General features: G+C 50.9%; 1 protein-coding gene across 4 annotated transcripts in view; it reads left to right on the forward strand.

Annotated features, from left to right (window-relative positions):
• The window catches only part of MACROD1 (mono-ADP ribosylhydrolase 1), a 185,237-nt gene that overhangs the window by 2,351 nt on the left and 165,315 nt on the right, over nt 1–17,571 (forward strand). For 3 of the 4 annotated variants that reach the window (XM_048856792.2, XM_048856790.2, XM_048856789.2), the window contains exons 2-3: nt 4,072–4,173; nt 4,573–4,692. In XM_048856792.2, the coding sequence (XP_048712749.1) occupies nt 4,072–4,173; nt 4,573–4,692 (222 nt within the window). The remainder of the gene's footprint in view (nt 1–4,071; nt 4,174–4,572; nt 4,693–17,571) is intronic. The other variant, XM_048856791.2, reaches the window with a different exon arrangement.

The raw sequence follows: 17,571 nt of genomic DNA on the forward strand, positions 1-17,571 counted from the left end.
AACTAATATGGGAGTCAGTTGATATAGAATGAAAGGATGGGCCTATAATTAATATCAGTTTGATAGGAAATAGGTCTTGTCAAACAAACCTGATTTCTCTCTCTGAGGAGATTGCAAGGTTGGTTGATAAAGGTAACTGCGTAGATGCAATACACTTAGACTTATGTAAGGCATTTGACTTCATGCTGCACAACAATAATAAGCACTATATAATATCAGTGGAGCACCTGTTACCTGGATTAAGAACTAGTTAACTGACATCTCAAAAAGTAATTGTTAATGGTGAATCCCCATTGAATGGAGATGTGTCTCAGGGTGGATGGCCCTTTAAGGGGAGCCTGGGGCAGGGCCCTCTCTCCCGTGATGGGCTTCTTTAAGGGGAATGAGCCCATTGTGCCAAACTGCCTAGGTGGCTGCTTGGCAGTGAATTGGCTAATGGGCACCTGGACCAGATTAAGGGCCGCAGAGCTCAGTTGGAGGAGGGTGCTGTTAGGAAGAGGAGGCTCCCAAGGACAGGCGTTCCAGTGGTACAGAGGAGGACAACTCCCAGGGAAAGGAACTTAAGGAAGAGCCTAGATAGCTGCAGGAGGCCCAGTCTACTAGGATCTGTGCTGCCTGGAGAAGAGCAGCAGTCGGATGGAGGGCTCTGGCTCCAGGGAAGGAATGGTGGCTGAGTGCCTCTTGGCTAAAGGGCCCAGGATGATAAACATAGATGGAATCTGCCTCCCTGCTAAGAAGCCTGGGTGACGGTCTTGTGTTTCTGTAGAAGTTTCTGTTGTTAAATGAGACCTTCAAAAGCCTTGCCAAGCCTCCTAATGACCCAGTTGGGGAAATTAAGGCAGGGTGTGTCTGTAGTGCTGTACCTGGCCAAAAGGAGGCGTGTGGGATGGCATCTGCCTTACAGGGCATGCCTAGTGAAGTTCTGTAGGGATTAGTACTAGGCCTGATGCTAGTCCACATTTACATCAATGCCCTGGAAGTAAATATAAAATCACTGCTGCTAAAATTGATGGATGACTCAAAGATTTTTGGAGTGGGATGGTGAGGACAGTCCTGCACAGCAATCCACATTGCTTGGTAAGATGGGCCCATTCCAGCAAAGTGTGGTTTAGTGCAGCCAAACGTCAGATCATGTATCTGGGAACGAGGCTTGTGGGCCGTCCCTACAGAAGCGGGGGACTGTATCCTGGAAAGTGGTGACTCTGAAAAGGATTTGGGGGGCATAGTGGCAAACAACTCAGGATGAGCTCCCAGTGTCATGCTGGGATAAAAAGGGCGGTGCGATTCTGACATGTATGAAGAGGGAAGTAGTGAGTTGGAGCAGAGAGGTGAGTTTACTTCTGAATACAGTCCTGGCGAGACCCAGGCTGGACTGGTTCATCCAGTTGTGGGGGCCACATTTCAAAACCAATATTGCAGATTTGGAGAGGGTGCAGAAAAGATCCACAAAAATGATTTGAGGGTGGGAGAAGATGCCGCAGAGTGAGAGACCTGGGGAGTTCAGTCTGGTCAGCTGCTCAAAAAGAAGATGGAGAGGTGACCTGATTATAGGCCTTCGCAGGGGGAAAGTACTGGATACTGGAGGGCTCTTTAGCCTAGCAGCGAAAGGTTGAACAAGAACCTGTGGCTGGAAGCTGAAGCCAGACACATTTCAATTAACAGTATGGGTGATTAACCACAGGAACAATTCCCAAGGGGAGTGGCGGATTCTCCATCTCTTGATGGCTCCAAATCCAGCGGGCCAGGTGCTTTAGTCAAACACAAGGCATTGGGCTCAATAGAGGGGGAGCTGGGTGAAATTCTCTGGCCTGTGTTATACAGGAAGTGATGAATAATACAGAGACTATTCTAATGCCCTGATATACATGAGTGCCACAGCCTCTTTTGGAGAGCAGGTACAGTACTTTTCCAAAGGTGGCTGCTGCATTGGTGTTCACCCACGAGGTAGTGCAGGAGAACCCGGTTTAAATTCCTTTTGATAAAATGGGATTTGAGCTCTGGAAGGCAGTGGGTGTCTATTGGGTTAGAACAGGGGGAGCTGCGAATTAGGACTGCTGGGTTTTACCCACACCACTGGGAGGGGAGTGGGGTCTAATGGCTGGAGCAAGGGGAGCCAGCTGGTAGGACTGCTGGGTTCATTTCCCAGTTCCGCTGAATGGTTGTGACCATAACCTCAAAAATTACCTTTACTTATTATTGCTTAGAAAACATACAAGCTGCAGCCAAAGTGTTGTCAGCCTAGAGATGTCTTTGTATGAGTTGAGGGCTGTCTGTTATGGATCCTGGGGCTGGAAGAGACTGTTAGCTGGGCAGCCCGCCCTCCTGCATAGCACAGGCCAGAGATTCCCTCCCCCGCCCGCCCCCTGGGCTTCCTGCTGGAGCCCACACCTTTGCGGTAGAGTTAGGTCTGAGCTCAGTGGAGGTGAGCTGGGGACCTACCTAGGGTTACCATCTGGCTGATATTTGACCAACCTGGCCAGGTTTTTTTTATGGATTTGCCAGGTGCCAGAAAAATAATGTAGTCTGCTGGGTTTTTTTTACGTGGGTCTGAAGATTTGCATTATTATCACAATATACAGGGATATCTAATGTTAACAGTTTCTGTGTCGAGCTAAAGATGTTGCAGTGTTCCTACTGCCGCAGTTTAAGTAAGAAAATGTTACCAATCTGATCTATCTGTGTTCTCTCTCTCGATACTATAAGTGACTATTGCAGGGGGTGGTGGTTGCGGAGTTGCATTGTGGTTGCTGTGGACTTGCCTTGTGAGTGTGGGGTGGCGTGCTGGTTTTTGTGCATTTCAAAGATGGTAACTCTAGACCGGCCCAAGGGCGCCTGTTGCAGGGGCTGATTTCCCCTCCCTGGTGCAGCGCACCCGTTGTTCGCAAAGGATCCCGGCCTCAGGTTCTGCAGGTGGGTGTTGGCAGGGTGTGGTGTGGTGTGATGCTCCCCCAGCTAGGCAGGCAGGGCTGTGTCACTCGGAGTGCTCCAGGCTCAGAGTGCATCACACCAGTGCCTGGGTCCACCCTGCTCTGTGGGGCCTCCTCAAGGAAGGCCCCTTCCCTGCACAGGTCTCGCAGCGTTGTCGCAGTGACAGGGTTTCAGCTGGGTTAGGGGTAGGGCAGACTGCATTGTCTGGGGAAACCCCCTCTGACTGGCTGCCTGCCCCATGGGCCCGCCTCCTGGGGTGAGCAGCCAATCGGAGTGGCTGTTGGAAGCGCTCTCAGCAACCTGGAAGCCATGCTTGCTGCAGGGGAGGGGGAGCCGTGAGCTGGGGGTGGCTAACGGCTTCCCTTGGGAGCAAGGGGATGGGGTGTGTGAGGGGGATGAGCCCCTGGCACTGCTCCCCCAGCCTGAAGGGGGAGGGGGACCCCACTCCAGCTAGGCCAGGGAGAGTGGGGTGAAGAGCCCAGGAGATGCAGAGGTGGGGCTGGGTTGGAGACAGAACAAATGGAGGGAGGGGAATTGGGGGGTGAGGGGGGATGGGGTATAAGGTGGCATGGCTTTTAAGGTCAGGCTTGACAAAGCCCTGGCTGGGATGATTTAACTGGGATTTGGTCCTGCTTCGAGCAGGGGGTTGGACTAGATGACCTTCTGGGGTCCCTTCCAACCCTTATATTCTATGATTCTATGAAGGGGGACTGGGGGTGAGGGATGAAGCTAAGGGGGCAGAAGTGATGGGTGGACTGGGGGGACAGTTTTGACTTGGAGGTGGTGGGGGGGCCAGAACTGATCGCTGGCCAGGGGTTGGGCAGATGAGTGGTGGGGGCGGGGAGAGAGCTCCTGCAGCAGGAGCCAAAGTCACCTCACCCAATAAAGCGGGAGAGTGAGCAGCACTAATTGTCCCCGCCTGCCCCCGCACATGCACACTGGACATAAGCTGTGGGAGTTCAAACACCACAATACACTATTTAAAACAAAATCTCCTGGTTGGGGGGCGGTCTGACTCATGGTTTTGCTCCCTTGGGGTGGGCATGTATGAGAAGCGCTTCAGAAGTGCTGGGGGTGATTATAGGGGCACCTGATTCTCGTTACCCTAGTAACACTTCAGTGGGCCTTGTCCCTCCCCTGCAGCGTACCTGAAAGGTCTGAATCAGAAGCAAAGACGGGAGCATTACTACACCAAGGACTTTGTCACACTGAAGGACATCGACACCTGGAAAAAAATGGCTAAAAGTGAGGCTGGGGGTTTTAAAATTCTTTATTAGTGCATAGTAGATTTTTATTGTGGGTTGGGGTTGAGGGGCACTGACAGAGCTGTGGTGGGGGAGCCCAGGGTTGGGATAACAGGGGACTGTGGGTTGGGATTGAGGGGCACTTCAGTGGTCTCCCAGCATAGCCATGTGGATGTTAAAACCCAGTGTGAATTGTGGGGTGGGGGCTCCCCTATTCTGGGATCTGCTCTCCCTCTCGCTTCTGATCGATCCCAGGCCAATCATGCTTTGGGGCATGGTACAGCCCTGCCCTTTCTATCCCAGAATCCTGGTTTTGGTGGCACGATGGGTGAAGCAGGGTATGGCTGGACTTGTTTCCTGTAAGGTGTGGAGACCGCTGACCTTGGACCCTTGTCTCTAGGCGCCCGACTGAAGCAGCCTGAGGAGACCAAGTTCCCCAAGGATAATCACCTGAACGAGAAGATCTCGCTCGTCCGACGGGACATTACCAAACTGGAGATGGATGCAATCGTCAATGCTGGTGAGTGGGTTACAGATCCCCTCTGCTGACTGGACCCCCTGCTCATATCGCACCAGCAGCTCCCCCTCTCTGCATGTTGCTGGTTGGGGTGGATGCTTCGGGTCACAGGGTGGCTTGAACCCCAGGGTGAACATATGGCGAAAGAGGGTTGGGTGGGAGAAAACGTGCTCCCATCCATGTCTGGGACTGGCAGGAGCGCCAGCTGCCCGTCAGGCTGTGCTCTGAGCCGGGAGAGGGAGTTTCTGTGGGGTAGGGTGCTGGGCTGCCCCCAAGAGCTGCTGGCTGGGTCCCATTTGGCTCTGGCCTGTCTGTTCTGGAGGGTGGGGCTCCTGTCTGCTGAGAGATCATGTAGCCTGTGTCACTTCTGCACAATTCTGTTGTCCCTCAGAACCCATTGGTTGTGTAGGACTTAACCCCATCCTAGATGTGCTATAGGGTCTGTCGATCATCCCCCTAAAGAAATGCTATGTGTGTAGGGTCTAGCCCTTTTCCAGATGTTTTATAGGGTTGGTTATTTGCCTGCCCATAGATCATGGTTCGTGAATAGGATTTTGGTTGGCTGTGCAGGGTGGCTTGATCTATTTCCATCAGTAGCTGCTATAAATGTGTGTCCATGGGCTGTGTGTCTCCTAGCTCCTTAGTGAGTGGTCTCTGTGAGGTGGTTGGGGCTCATTACTGTCTGTCTGGGGGAAGGGTGTGTTTAAACCTTTGTTCAGAGCAAAACTCCCCTTCCCCATTAGTGAAGCTGGGGTGTGTCTGACTGAACTGGGGGAGGTGGGTTTCATGTGGCACTGGCCCTGTTTTTGCTGCTGTCCCTCTGTGAACTTGGCTTGGGGTGGGGGACATAATGTTGCTGGAAATGGGGCTTGGTGCAACTAGCCCTCCCTGAGCTTTGGGCAGCTCTAGAACCCAACCCTGCCACCCATTGAGAAATGGGCTGAACCAAACTCGAGGGGTGGGTGGGTTGGGTGCTATCTGGATTCCGTGACTGTTCTGATACAACTGAATACCCCTCTGTTGTACAAAAGCTGAGCCAGGTTTGGTGCAGGCTCTCCTGTCCAGCGTCTTCAGGGTTAAATGAACCAGTGAGACATACTCCCTACAGCCCAGGCTGTCGGCCAGACTCAGGTGAGCATAGTTGTCAGTTACTCAGGGCAGCTCCCCTCACTGAGTGAGTGGCTCAGGCTCTCTGCAGACTCAGGCAGGTGTTGCTGCATGTGTTATCCTAGGGGCAGCTGCCCCTTGTCAGTGCGCTTGGCTCAGGGTCTCTGCAGGCTCGGGCAAGCATTGCGGCGGTTACACTCAAGGTCACATTTTCCAGCTTTTTGGCTTGAATCTTTCTTTGTTTAAATTGGAAGCCGAGACTCATGCATCATCCCTTGAGTTGGCAAGTGTGATCATGGAGCTGATGCCTTGGAGATGAGAGGCCCCGTGTTTTGTTCCTTTCCACTCCCTTGCCCTGGGGCTGAACTGGAGCAAATGCCCCCCTTGAGGGGAAAGGCCCCGTGTCCCATTTCCTATCCCCTGAGCCAGCCACTTGCCCTCCCTCTGATTGGGGGCCAGATTGGAGCTGGTGGCCCCTAGAGGGGAAAGGCACTTTATCCCATTCCTTTTCTGCGAAGCATTCTGTGACCAGGAACTCTGTGCGACCAATGGGAGTGCAGCTGGGGAGTGCGTGTGTGTGTGATGCTATATCCAAATGACATCACTGAAAGATGAGACAGTGTCAGATTCTGATTCACCTTCTTCCCCTGTGGTCCCCAATCCGGTGTGTGCCAGAACTGAACAATGGAGCCTTCCCCAGCCTTCCTCAGCACAGACTCTTCATTCTGTAAGCAATTCATCCCAGAGTCCCCTGTGAGAGATGACTCCAGTGCAATTTGTCTCTGACATCCAGCTAAGGACCTGTCAACCCAGTCAGCACACGGCTCTCAAGCTGCAGGGAGATAAACTCTAGCCATATGTTCCCTGTGTGTGGTCATCATGGTGGGTGCTTGTGGGGAAAGGGCTCTGCTTAGAGCTGGCTGCTCTCTGAGAACTGTCTCCACCATGGGAATTACCAGACTGGTCCATCCATCCCTGTATCCCACCTCTGACAGTGGCTAGTACAAGATGCTTCAGAGGAAGTCATGAGAGCCCCATGGTGGGCAGATGTGGGGTAACCTGTTTTCCATGAATGCCTGATCCTAACCCCCACTAGAGATCAGCTTAAGCCCTGAATCCTGAGGGTTTAGCTCTCATCCAAAATCTTTGTGAGGGAGGTTCTGTTATTCTGCCTTTGGCACTTATAGGGCAAGTACTGAAAAACTGTCGGATTCTGGGGTCCACAATTCCAGGTGATGTTACTAGATTGGACCGGGTTCAGAGAAGAGCCCCGAGAATGATTAAAGGATTGGAAACAGTGCCTTATAGTGCGATACTCCAGGAGCTCTGTCTGTTTAGCTTACTGAAGGTTAAGGTGTGACTTGGTTACAATCTATAGGAACCTATGTGGGGAAGAGAAATTTGATGGTAAAGGTCTCCTCAATCTAGGAGACAAAGGTCCAATAAGATCCAATGGCTGGAAGATGAAGCGAGGTAAATTTTGACTAGAAAATAAGGCACAGATTTGTATCAGTGAGGGCTGTTAACCACTGGAACAACTTCCCACGGGGAGTGGTGGATTCTCCATTACTGGCTGTGTTTCAAATCAAGATTGGCTGTTTTACTAAAAGATCTGCTCTGGTTCAACCAGGAATTAATTCAGGGCTGTCCTATGGGGCCTGTGTTATACTGGAGGTCAGACTAGACAATTGCAGTGGGCCTTTCTGGTCTTACAATCTATGAATCCACTGTTCTAGCTCTGGACATTCTCGTTAGTCATATAAATGCCCAGCCCCTCTTTGGATCTTGCTAAGTTTTTGATTTCAACAGCATCCAGTGGAAGAGAGTTCTGCTGGCTAATAATGCGTCAAGTGAACAAAGTATTTCCTTTGATCAGTTTAGAATTGGCCACCCCCATTGTAGTGGCGATCCTCTGGCTCTTGTGTTATGTGACGGGGAACAGAAGTGTCCCCATTTCCAGTTGCTCTAGCAAGCCCTGAAGGTTCAAAGTCATTGGAGGGCTATTTCGTACTGGGTAGCTACAGGCTCTGCCTGAAATCATGAGGCCCCTGTTGTACTGGGTACTGTACAGACCCACAATTCAGCTAGGAGGTCGCAAATTAATTTTTGTCCCTTTAAAAAAAGGTGTGTGGTTTTTTTTTTTTTTTTGACATACAGACATTTCTGGTTGAAATTACGTTTTGATGGGAAAATTTCCCTCCCACTCACTTTGGTGCTAGTGGAGGGGGCTTGTATTTGTAGCAGAACCTGGGTTGCTGTGGGGGGCACACCAAGAGGCGGTGATGCAATGAGCATGACAAGCCAGGAATATGCCTATGGCAGGAGGGTTAGGAATGGATGTGAGAAGGGGCCAGTCTGCAGGCACGGGAAGGGCAGTGGCCAAGCCATGCTCAGAGTGGCTGAGGGTGAATGAGCAGGTGTTTGGGGAGCAGGAGCACTCTCTAGGATTGCAAGGAATGAGACATTGCTGTGGCTGAGTGCTTCAGGGACTAGCAGAGCCATTTCTTAAATGCAGCCTCGGACTCTTGGCTGGAAACGGGAACACAGAGGTGGTAATGAAGTAGTGGAGACTGCGACAGCAGATTTGGAGAAAACGCTGAAGGCAAGATGATGATTTGGTCAGCAGGAAATAATTGAAACCCTGTCATGCTGGGTGCTGCAGAGACCCTGACCAAAGTTAGGGCCCCGGTTTGTGCAGAGCCGTATGACACACAGTGAGAGACAGTCCCTGCCCTAAAGAGCTCACGTTCTGACTGGACGAGGGGTGGGTGGGGAGATAGATACAGTGTGAGGGGGAAGGGGTTACCCAAGGCCAGTGGCAGAGCTGGGAACAGAGCCCAGATTTCCCCTCCTTCCCTTTGTCTGATTTGGCTCTTTCGGGCTTTGCACCAGTGACTTAAATCCATGGTGGAATGGAGTTAGTTAAGCCAGTGCAACCCCTGTGGATATTTGTATCTACTTAAAACGGCTTAATCGGTTTATTTTTTGTCTGTAAATTGACTGATCTGAGGTTAAATCGATATAAGCCAGGTTTAAATGGATGTAAGGGCATCCACATGCAACGTTGCATTGGAGTCGCTAACTTGGTGTACAGTCACATCTCTGGTTATATTGGTGTGACTTTGTGTTTAGACCTGTCTCTGTCTGGGCCCCTGATCTCACTTGACCCTACCCTGCTAGACATAACAAGTAATAACACATCTAAGATTGACACAGCTGACTCTTCATTGAAATGTTCTCCCCCCCCCCCCCCCCCGATCTGCTGGGCAGCAGAGGGCGCCAACGTCTCAGCTTTCCAATGTGCTGCTTATTAAGTTCTGTCCCAATAAATCAACCTGTTTATTAGAAGAATAAAAGTCTTAACTAACAAGAGGCTTTGTCAGTGCTTCATAAATCCTGCTTCTGTGCCTCATGAAACCCATATGTGGTTAATTCATATGTAAAGTCACAAGCAGGAATATAATACCTGTCCATTAAATTCTATGTGACCTGATAATCATCATTAGCCATGAGTAATTGCCTGATCAGCATTGCACAGCAGCCACAGCAGCAAGGGAAATGCATTTAAGCTAGTAGTTCATCTGTACTAATAGGGTGTGTGTGGATTGGGGGGGTTCGTTTCCGGGCCTGGGGGCACAACACACTCCTTTGTAGGTCACTGCTCCTGGGGAGAGGGGACTGGTCCGGGCTTTTCCTGCATGGAATGGAGCGTTCCTGCCAGGATGTTGTTCACCTGGAGGCTTGCAGCACCAAGCTGGGCGGGTATGGCTCCTTGGTTGAAAATCGAAGGGGTTCCAGTTCATTCTATGGAACAGGACCGGGCAGGGGATGTCCTTGCGTGGTGTACACTGACACAGCTCCGTTGGTGACAATAAAGTGATGGCCAATTTACAGCAGCTGGGGACCTGGCCCTGCTCATTCCAGTGAGCGGTGGCCGATTTACACTAGCCAGGGATCTGGCCTGAGGACCCTATGAAGACGTAAGAGGACTGCAAAGTTTGATCTCAAAGAACAGTATGGATATCAGCAAAGTATCCCATTTCCATTTACAAATGGAAAACATGGTGCACAGACAGGGAAAGTGACTCACCCAAGACCATACAGTAAATCAATGGTAAAGCTGTGAATAGAACCCAGGAGTCCTGTGTTCTGATCACTAGTTGCCCTCTGTAGTTAAGATAATAATGAAGTGAGACATGATTATGGACACTCATCATACAGAACCTGGGGACATAATATTCAGATATGGGTTGCTAACATTAGGCTCCTAAATGAATATTTGAGCACATAGAGATTTGGCTTGATTTCTGTAGACCCCACTAACTGCTTAGATTCTTGACAGACAGGTTGGCCTTGTAGCTAAAGCTCTGGGCCAGGATTCAAGGCACCTGGGTTCAATTTGAGATTGCGGGGGGGGGTGGTCCCCCATGTACCAGGCACCGCACAGACACAGAGTGTGGCAGCTCCCTAACACAACCTGGCTGCCTTGCCAGCAAACTCTTTAGGGCTCGGCTAGCCTAAAGCTCGCCTAGCAGGTAACAAAGAGCTCACTGGCTAAATAGATAAGGGGAGAAGAAAACTGAGCCACTGATGAGGAAGGGACTTGCCCACATCAGAACCCAGGAATCCTGAGCTATCCGACCCAGTGTGTCTGTCTGGACTGTACTGCTTTGCGTCTTGGGAATTAATAACCTCTGACAACCTTGGGAGACCTGGGTCAAGCCCCTGCTCTTTCACAGGCCTGTGTGACTTTGGGCAAGTCGGCGTTTCTGTCTGTGCCCAGTGTTCCCTGGGGATGAGAGCACTGCCCTGCCTTACAGGCAGCTTGTGAGGATAACTACATGATAGCAGTGGGGTTCTCTGCCTGTTTGGGTTCAGGCCCCATCTGTAAACTGTGGTGGCCTGTTGTGACCCAGAGACCTCTCTAGATGTCTGAGACCATGTAGGGATCCACTGGGGGAGGGGAGGCTCAGAGCTGAAATTCCAGATGCTCCAGCCAGAGGTGAACCACTGGCACGTGCCCCACTGGCAATTGGGGGAAAGGGCAAAAAACTGAGACACCCCAAAAAACCACACTGCTCATGGGGGACAGAAGGTAAGGGGCAGGGAGGATTTGGGGGCCTGGAGGTGAAGTGGAGAGTTTGTGGGGCCAGGTGGTATAGTGAGGAAGGGGTTGGGGTGGGGGGAGCGGCTGGGGAAGGAACTGGAGGGCAGTCAAGGGCTGGGGGAAGGCTCTGGAGCCCAGGAGAGGGTGGTGGGAGCCGACAGCTCCCAAAAACCACATGGCCCACACACATGGCCCATAGGGTGCACAGGGTAAAAGTGTGGGGGAACGTGGGGTTCTGGGGGGTAATGTGGGGGTGGGGACAGAAAGGGCTGGGGGTGTAGTGGGGAAGGATCTGCAGACACTTTGCTGGGGTTCCAGAGCTGTGAGCCACTGTGTTATTCCTATCTGGCTCAGCAAGTGAGAGCTTTGCTTAGCTGTGTGACAGCTCCCTGACACAACCTAGCTGCCTTGCCAGCAAACTCTTTAGGGCTCGGCTAGCCCAAAGCTCGCCTAGCAGGTAACAATCAGTGACCTCCTGAGTGCCACAGAGCCGTCTTTCCCTGCAGCACTCAGCCCCCCCTTACTGCACCACCCACAAAACCTTATCAGGTCCACTGCTCCTCTACAGAGACAGTCTGCAACAGCTTATTAACTTATGGAGGTTTACAAACCCTCCCCTTCTGTCAAAGCACTGAGTTAGTTTGTAGTACAAGTAAAACAAGTTTAATTAACAAAAGGACCCCGGTTTAAGTGATAGCGAGTATAAGGACTAAAGACTGAGGAATGGTTACAAACATACAGAAGTAAGAAACTTGTCTAAGGTGTCAGTCTAACTGAACAAACTAGAGACCTTTATTCAAAGAAGTTTTTCTCTCTAGTCGTTCCTCCAGCATGGCTGCCCAATTTTATATCTAGGACCTCTCATAGAGCTCGGACTGCTTGGGTTCTTTGTCTCCCCAGGTGAAGGATAAATTAGGGGCTCTCTTCCCCCTCCTTTTATAGTCTGCTAAACCTTTGAAATGTAGTCTTTGACAGGGAAGGCCAGAAAAAGCTGCTCTCTCCTGCTGGGGTGTAGATGCCATGCTGTCTTCTCCCCCGCTTGATGCCTTTATTTACCTTCTGTAAATGGTCCTTCGTTGTCTCTGCCTGACGACCAGCCTGGTCAGACAAGCAAATACACGATCCTTTGTCTAGGGCAGACTGGGCATTGCTTGGCAAACACATTTCCAGCACATATTTATAACTCCTAGTGCACACCCTGTACATACACCACACAATGACTTCTGGGACCAGCATGTTACCAGGTACCTTGCATGACACCTTTTGGATCAATATAATGACAACAGTGTGTATGGTGTGTTAAACTGGTCAGGCCAACTGAGATTTACTCTTATGTACTAGGGAGTCCTTTGCCAACCAGTTTTGGAGTGTTCCTAGGGTCACAGGTACATTGGGGGGCTGGTACTTACCAGAGGACATGACACCAGCTGCTCCTTCTCGGTTCCTGTCCCATGAGGCTGCAGGACTCGGTTTATTGCTCCAGGCATTGTGATTGTTGGGATGGCAGTGCTGCCCAGGTTCAGCCCAGCCACCCGTCTGGCATGATGACGGGGCTGGCCAGGCCAAATTTGTGTGAATGACTTTGCAACCTGGCACAAAGGGTTGCAGCACCACTCACTCAAATTTGTCCGAGGTGGCTTCGTGTCGTCATGCCAGAGGGCCAAACCTGTTGCGATCCTGGAGGTTGCAGTGGCCAGTATGGGAAGCTGAGCCCAGCCAGCCCTGTGACCCTTGGATACATTCTGGTAACCCAGTTTTGGGTCATAACCCATGGACTGAGAAACCCTGCATTAAAGATTGTGAAGTGCCAGATACCATGGTGAGGGGGGCCATAAAAGTACCATAGATAGATAGATCAAGGACCTTTTCTCTGGTTCCCTAGCTATAGAATTAGGCTGAAGAGCAACTGCCCTAGTCTTGCCCTGGTTCTATTAGGCAGGTGATGGTCCTTCCACATTCTAGCTCTCTCTGGATAGATAGAGCCAGTGCCAAGTCCCTTCAGTTATGAATCACTGTCTTCTAGTACAATGGCTATGGGACTGCGAAGAGCAGGAGACAAACTCTAAGCAGATATTGCAATGCTGAAGTGTCAGTGTAAATTGCTTTATCTGTCACTTCAACTCTGTCCCTCTCTGCTGTTTGCCATCCCTTGGGCAAATCAGTCGTCAGAGATGCGGGGATAGTGCCTGGGCGGAGCTCCAACTTCGGGGCTTTACAGAACACGTCAGCAAGGGAAATTGCACCGTTTTGGGGGAAGATCCAGTCTGGGTGGAGGCTGCTTACCAGGGTGAAGAATGGATTTTTTGCGGTTTTCTGGAAATTCTGAAAAATTGAGTAAAAAAAGAATTGTTTTGGGTCCAACTGAACTTTCAGTCAATGGAAAAGTTAGAAGACTTGTTTTGATTGTGATAACGTTGGTTTTCCGATGGCTGTGACAGGGGTTTTCAAATTAAAGGACGTTTTGAAACAAAAAGTCATTTCAACCCAAAAATGGGAAACTTTCTGGGGGGTTTTTCAGAATTTTTTTTCTTTTGTTTTCCTGCCCCAGCAGCTCCGTGAAAGCGACACGACTTTGCGGGATGTTGTGGGGTGGCTGCACCTGCATTGCCCCGCCCCCCCACCCCGCAAAAAGAATGTGGTTAAAAACTTTCCCAAAGCTCTAATGCCAAGGCAGAGCTCCAGCATCACAGCGTTAGAGCCAGTGGCAGTGGGGGCAGCTGCACAGACCTCGGGAAAGATCCAGTCTCTGTGCAGGCTGCTTAGTGTGTTGCAGGTTTCATCATCGTGTTGCAGTGGGATTTGGTGGGACAGTATGGAAGTGAGAGGAAGAATAGTGCAGTGCTTAGAGCAGCAGCTGGGGTCTCGACTTGGCCCTAGGCATCACTATTATTGAATAGTGGTGTGGTATCACCCAGGAGCCCCAGTCAGAGACCAGGCTCCCAGTGGGCTAAGCGCTGTACAGACACAGAATAAAGAGACCGTAACTAGGGCAAAGGGACTTACTCACCCCAGTAACTAATAACCCTGGTGCTGCACTGAGAGAGCCCCTGCTACTCTGCTCCTGTCAGCCTTTCCTTTATACACAGCTAATGACACCTCGGGACCCCTTTGTAAAGGCAGATGCCAATGCTACAGATGGGAAGACTGAGGCAAGTGAGGAGGAGTACTGCTGAGGAGCAGACTCAGAGGTGGCTTTGTTATTTGCGTGGTCTTATTTGACCAGTCATGGGTCAAGACGCTGTTGTGCTAGTTGCTGCACAGACAGAATAATAAGACGGTCCCTGTCCCAAAGAGCTGGCGACCGAAGGGACCGTCTACGCTGCAATCACAGGGTGGGGTTCTAGCTTGTTTAGACATACCTGAGCTCACTTTAATCTGGCTAGCTCAGGTACCGGTGCAGTGCAGGGCTCAGCATGGGCTAGCGCCTGAGTAATCACCCTGGGGCCTGCACAGGGGAGGAGATTTCTGAGAGCCCCAGGGTCTGTCATACTACAAAGGCAGAAGCAGAGGAAAGGTAGCCCAGGGATTAGGACGGTAGCTTGGAACTTGGGTTCAATTCCCTGCTCTGTCACAGACTCCCTTGGATGAGTCTCAACTCCAATGAGTTAGGTGCCTGCATAGCTTTAAAAATCTGGTCCCTGGCACATCACTGCCTCAGTTTCCCCACTTGTACAATGGGGATAACAGCACTGCGTTGTCTTACAGTGGGGTGTGAAAATGAGTGCATTCCTGGGGTCCTGACTCCTAGCACAGTGCCTTATCCACTAGCTCAGAGCTGCTGCTGTTCCTCATAGATCTGAGCCATCGCTCACCCAAGCCAGTCCATACATTTGAGGAGTTCCCCGGAGCAGTTTCCTCTCCTGGGGTAACTGATTCTTGTTTAACTAGCCCGCATTCACGCCCAGCAGCTACTGTTAACCCAGCTCATGAGTGTCCTTCTTTTTATAAAAAGAAAAGGAGTACTTGTGGCACCTTAGAGACTAACCAATTTATTTGAGCATGAGCTTTCGTGAGCTACAGCTCACTTCATCGGATGCATATGCTCAAATAAATTGGTTAGTCTCTAAGGTGCCACAAGTACTCCTTTTCTTTTTGCAAATACAGACTAACACGGCTGCTGCTCTGAAACCTTCTTTTTATAGACTCCCTGCCTGTCTCCTTGGAGCAATTCCTGATTCAGAAACTCACTGGGTTGCATTGAAAGAGACATTATAAAGTGCTGGACTGATAGCTTAAGTCAGGCTCCAGCATTCAGTTTAATGGACAGCTTTTATCTCCCTTTTTATTACACAAAATCATTTAAGCGGCTCTCTGGCTTTGTGAATAAAACAACAGTCTCTAGCTTCCCTCACTGTGATCTGCTACACCAATGTTGCAAATCGAGCCAAGGTCCCAAAGCTGCCGGGTCATGACGCGCCCTCTCACGCACGCCGTCCGTTGGCTCCAGGATCATATGACCGCTTGGTGGCTAGATTGCCGTTCAAAGGCTCTTGTGCAAAAAAGTGTAAGCAAGGCATGTAGCACAACCAGAATTGAATCCCCGCCTCCATGCATGCTTCCCTCACCAGTCGTGTACCCCAGAGCCTGGCTTATGTGCTCACGGATTTCACAACTGGGTGATTGCATGCTGGGGAATGCATGGAATATGGGATCTGCCCATTTAAATACAGTTTTATGCTGGACTCATACTGAATATGCTGTGTGTGCTTGTAGCATATCCCCAGCTAAGCGTGCATGGCAATTGATTTACCACACAGGGTGCTGTGCACACTCACTGCTTGGCCTTGGCATTCTGGGAGCTAGGCAGGCATCAGAACAATAGGCCTGCAATAGTTTGCAATTTGTGTGCCCCTGCTGTACCCCTGGAAGAAACCTGCAGCCATTGAATGTTGCATCATCGCCCTAAATTGTCCTCAGCCAATCAGAATGATCCTGTTGCAGTGGTTTTGTAGAGGTTCGTTATTCTGGGCCTACAGGAATTTGTCATATCCTGTGTCCCGGTGCCCTGGTGTGGGGAAAGAGCAGAGAAGAGCTGGGAGTCAGGACACCTGGGTTCTATTGTGGCGGTTGCTGCACAGACCCTGACCAAGATCAAGGCCCCCACTGTGTGCCAGGTGCTTCACAAACCCTGCCTGAGATTGAGGTCCAGGTTAGCTACCTGGTGACAAAAAGTCCCTGCCCTGACAAGCTGAACATCTCACTACACAAAAGGTGGGATGGAAAACAGAGGCACCAGGAAGGTAATGGCTGCGGTCAATGGCAGAGCTGAGAACAGATCCCACTCTGGTGCCTGCCTTACCTGTTGGACGGCTATAAATATACGCACACTTTGATAGAACACTGGACTGGGACTCGGGAGACCTGGGTTCTATACCTGGCTCTGCTGCTGGGTGACCTTGGGCAAGTCACTGCCCTGCTCAGTGTTTCAGTTTCCCCAGATGTAGACTGGGGATAATGATACTGACCTCCTTTGAAAATTGCTGTGAGATTTACTGAGTAAAAGTGCTATAGAGAGCGAGGGATTAATAGGATTTTCTGGTGCAGTTGCTGCTGAGCCGCTTGTGCGAAGTGGCCTTGTGATTCTGTATGTACTTTTGCATGTGCATCTTTCTGAGGACTGAAACCTGTTGCTTTTAAAAGCACACCTGGACTCACTGCACCCAAATCCCCTTCCCCTACCACCAGCCTCCTCTGTGCCCTTCCCCACAGCTCCCCTTCCTCCTCCTCTCCTCTGATGCCAACCTCTTCCTCCTTCACGCTCCCCCCTTGCCCCTCCTTTGCCTTGTCCAGCTCCCCGCGGCGTGCAGCCCGGAATGCAGTGCTGCACGTTGTCTCTGTAACTGTGGGGATGCGCTCAGGTGCCAGCCACGTACCTTGGTGCCATTCCAGATCCCTGCCTTTCCCCGCCCCCATCGCAGTGTCTGCTTCCCAGTGAGTAGTGCTCGTGGCAGGGAACCGCTTGCAGCTGTGGAAGTGATCACAAAGCTAACCCATAGGGGCCTCCTCATCAGCATGTCCAGTCCCTGCTACTGCAAGGCAAGCCCTGACGTTTAATCTCCAATTTATCCAGCTTATCTTCAAACTGGCTGGGCTGCTTCACCCCACTGCTCCTATGGGGAGGCTGCTCCCGAACTGCCTCCTCTGATGGGTAGACACCTTCTCATCTGCAGCCTCAATTGATTCCTGGCCAGTTTATCCCCATTTGTTCCTGTGCCAACATTGTCCTTTAGCTTCAGTAGCCCTTCTCCCTCTCCGGGCCCTCTCCCCCCCCTTATAGACACAACCAGATCCTCTCTCAGCTTTTGCCTGGCCAGGCTAAACAGGCCGAGCTCGCTCAGTCGCCTCTCCTAAGATCAGTTCTCCTCTCCCCTGATCAGCCTGAGAGCCCTTCTCTGCACCAGGCCAGTTTGGATCCCTTGTTACTGAACGCGGAGGATCAAAACTGCACACGGTGTTCCCGCTGAGCTCTTCCCAGTGCCTTGTCCAATGCCATTAATACTTCCCTTTCTCCACTGGAAATCCCTCACCTGATACAGCCAAGGCTTGCATAATTTGTGGTGCTAACAGTTGGCTTGAATCACTGCCTCATCAGGGATCAGAGCAAGTGGTTCCTGGACCCCTCCACTGATCAAAATACATCTTTAAATATTTATTTCCCCTCAGCCCTG

The sequence above is a fragment of the Caretta caretta genome, chromosome 7 (genome assembly GCF_965140235.1).
Source record: "Caretta caretta isolate rCarCar2 chromosome 7, rCarCar1.hap1, whole genome shotgun sequence".
Lineage (NCBI taxonomy): Eukaryota > Metazoa > Chordata > Testudines > Cheloniidae > Caretta > Caretta caretta.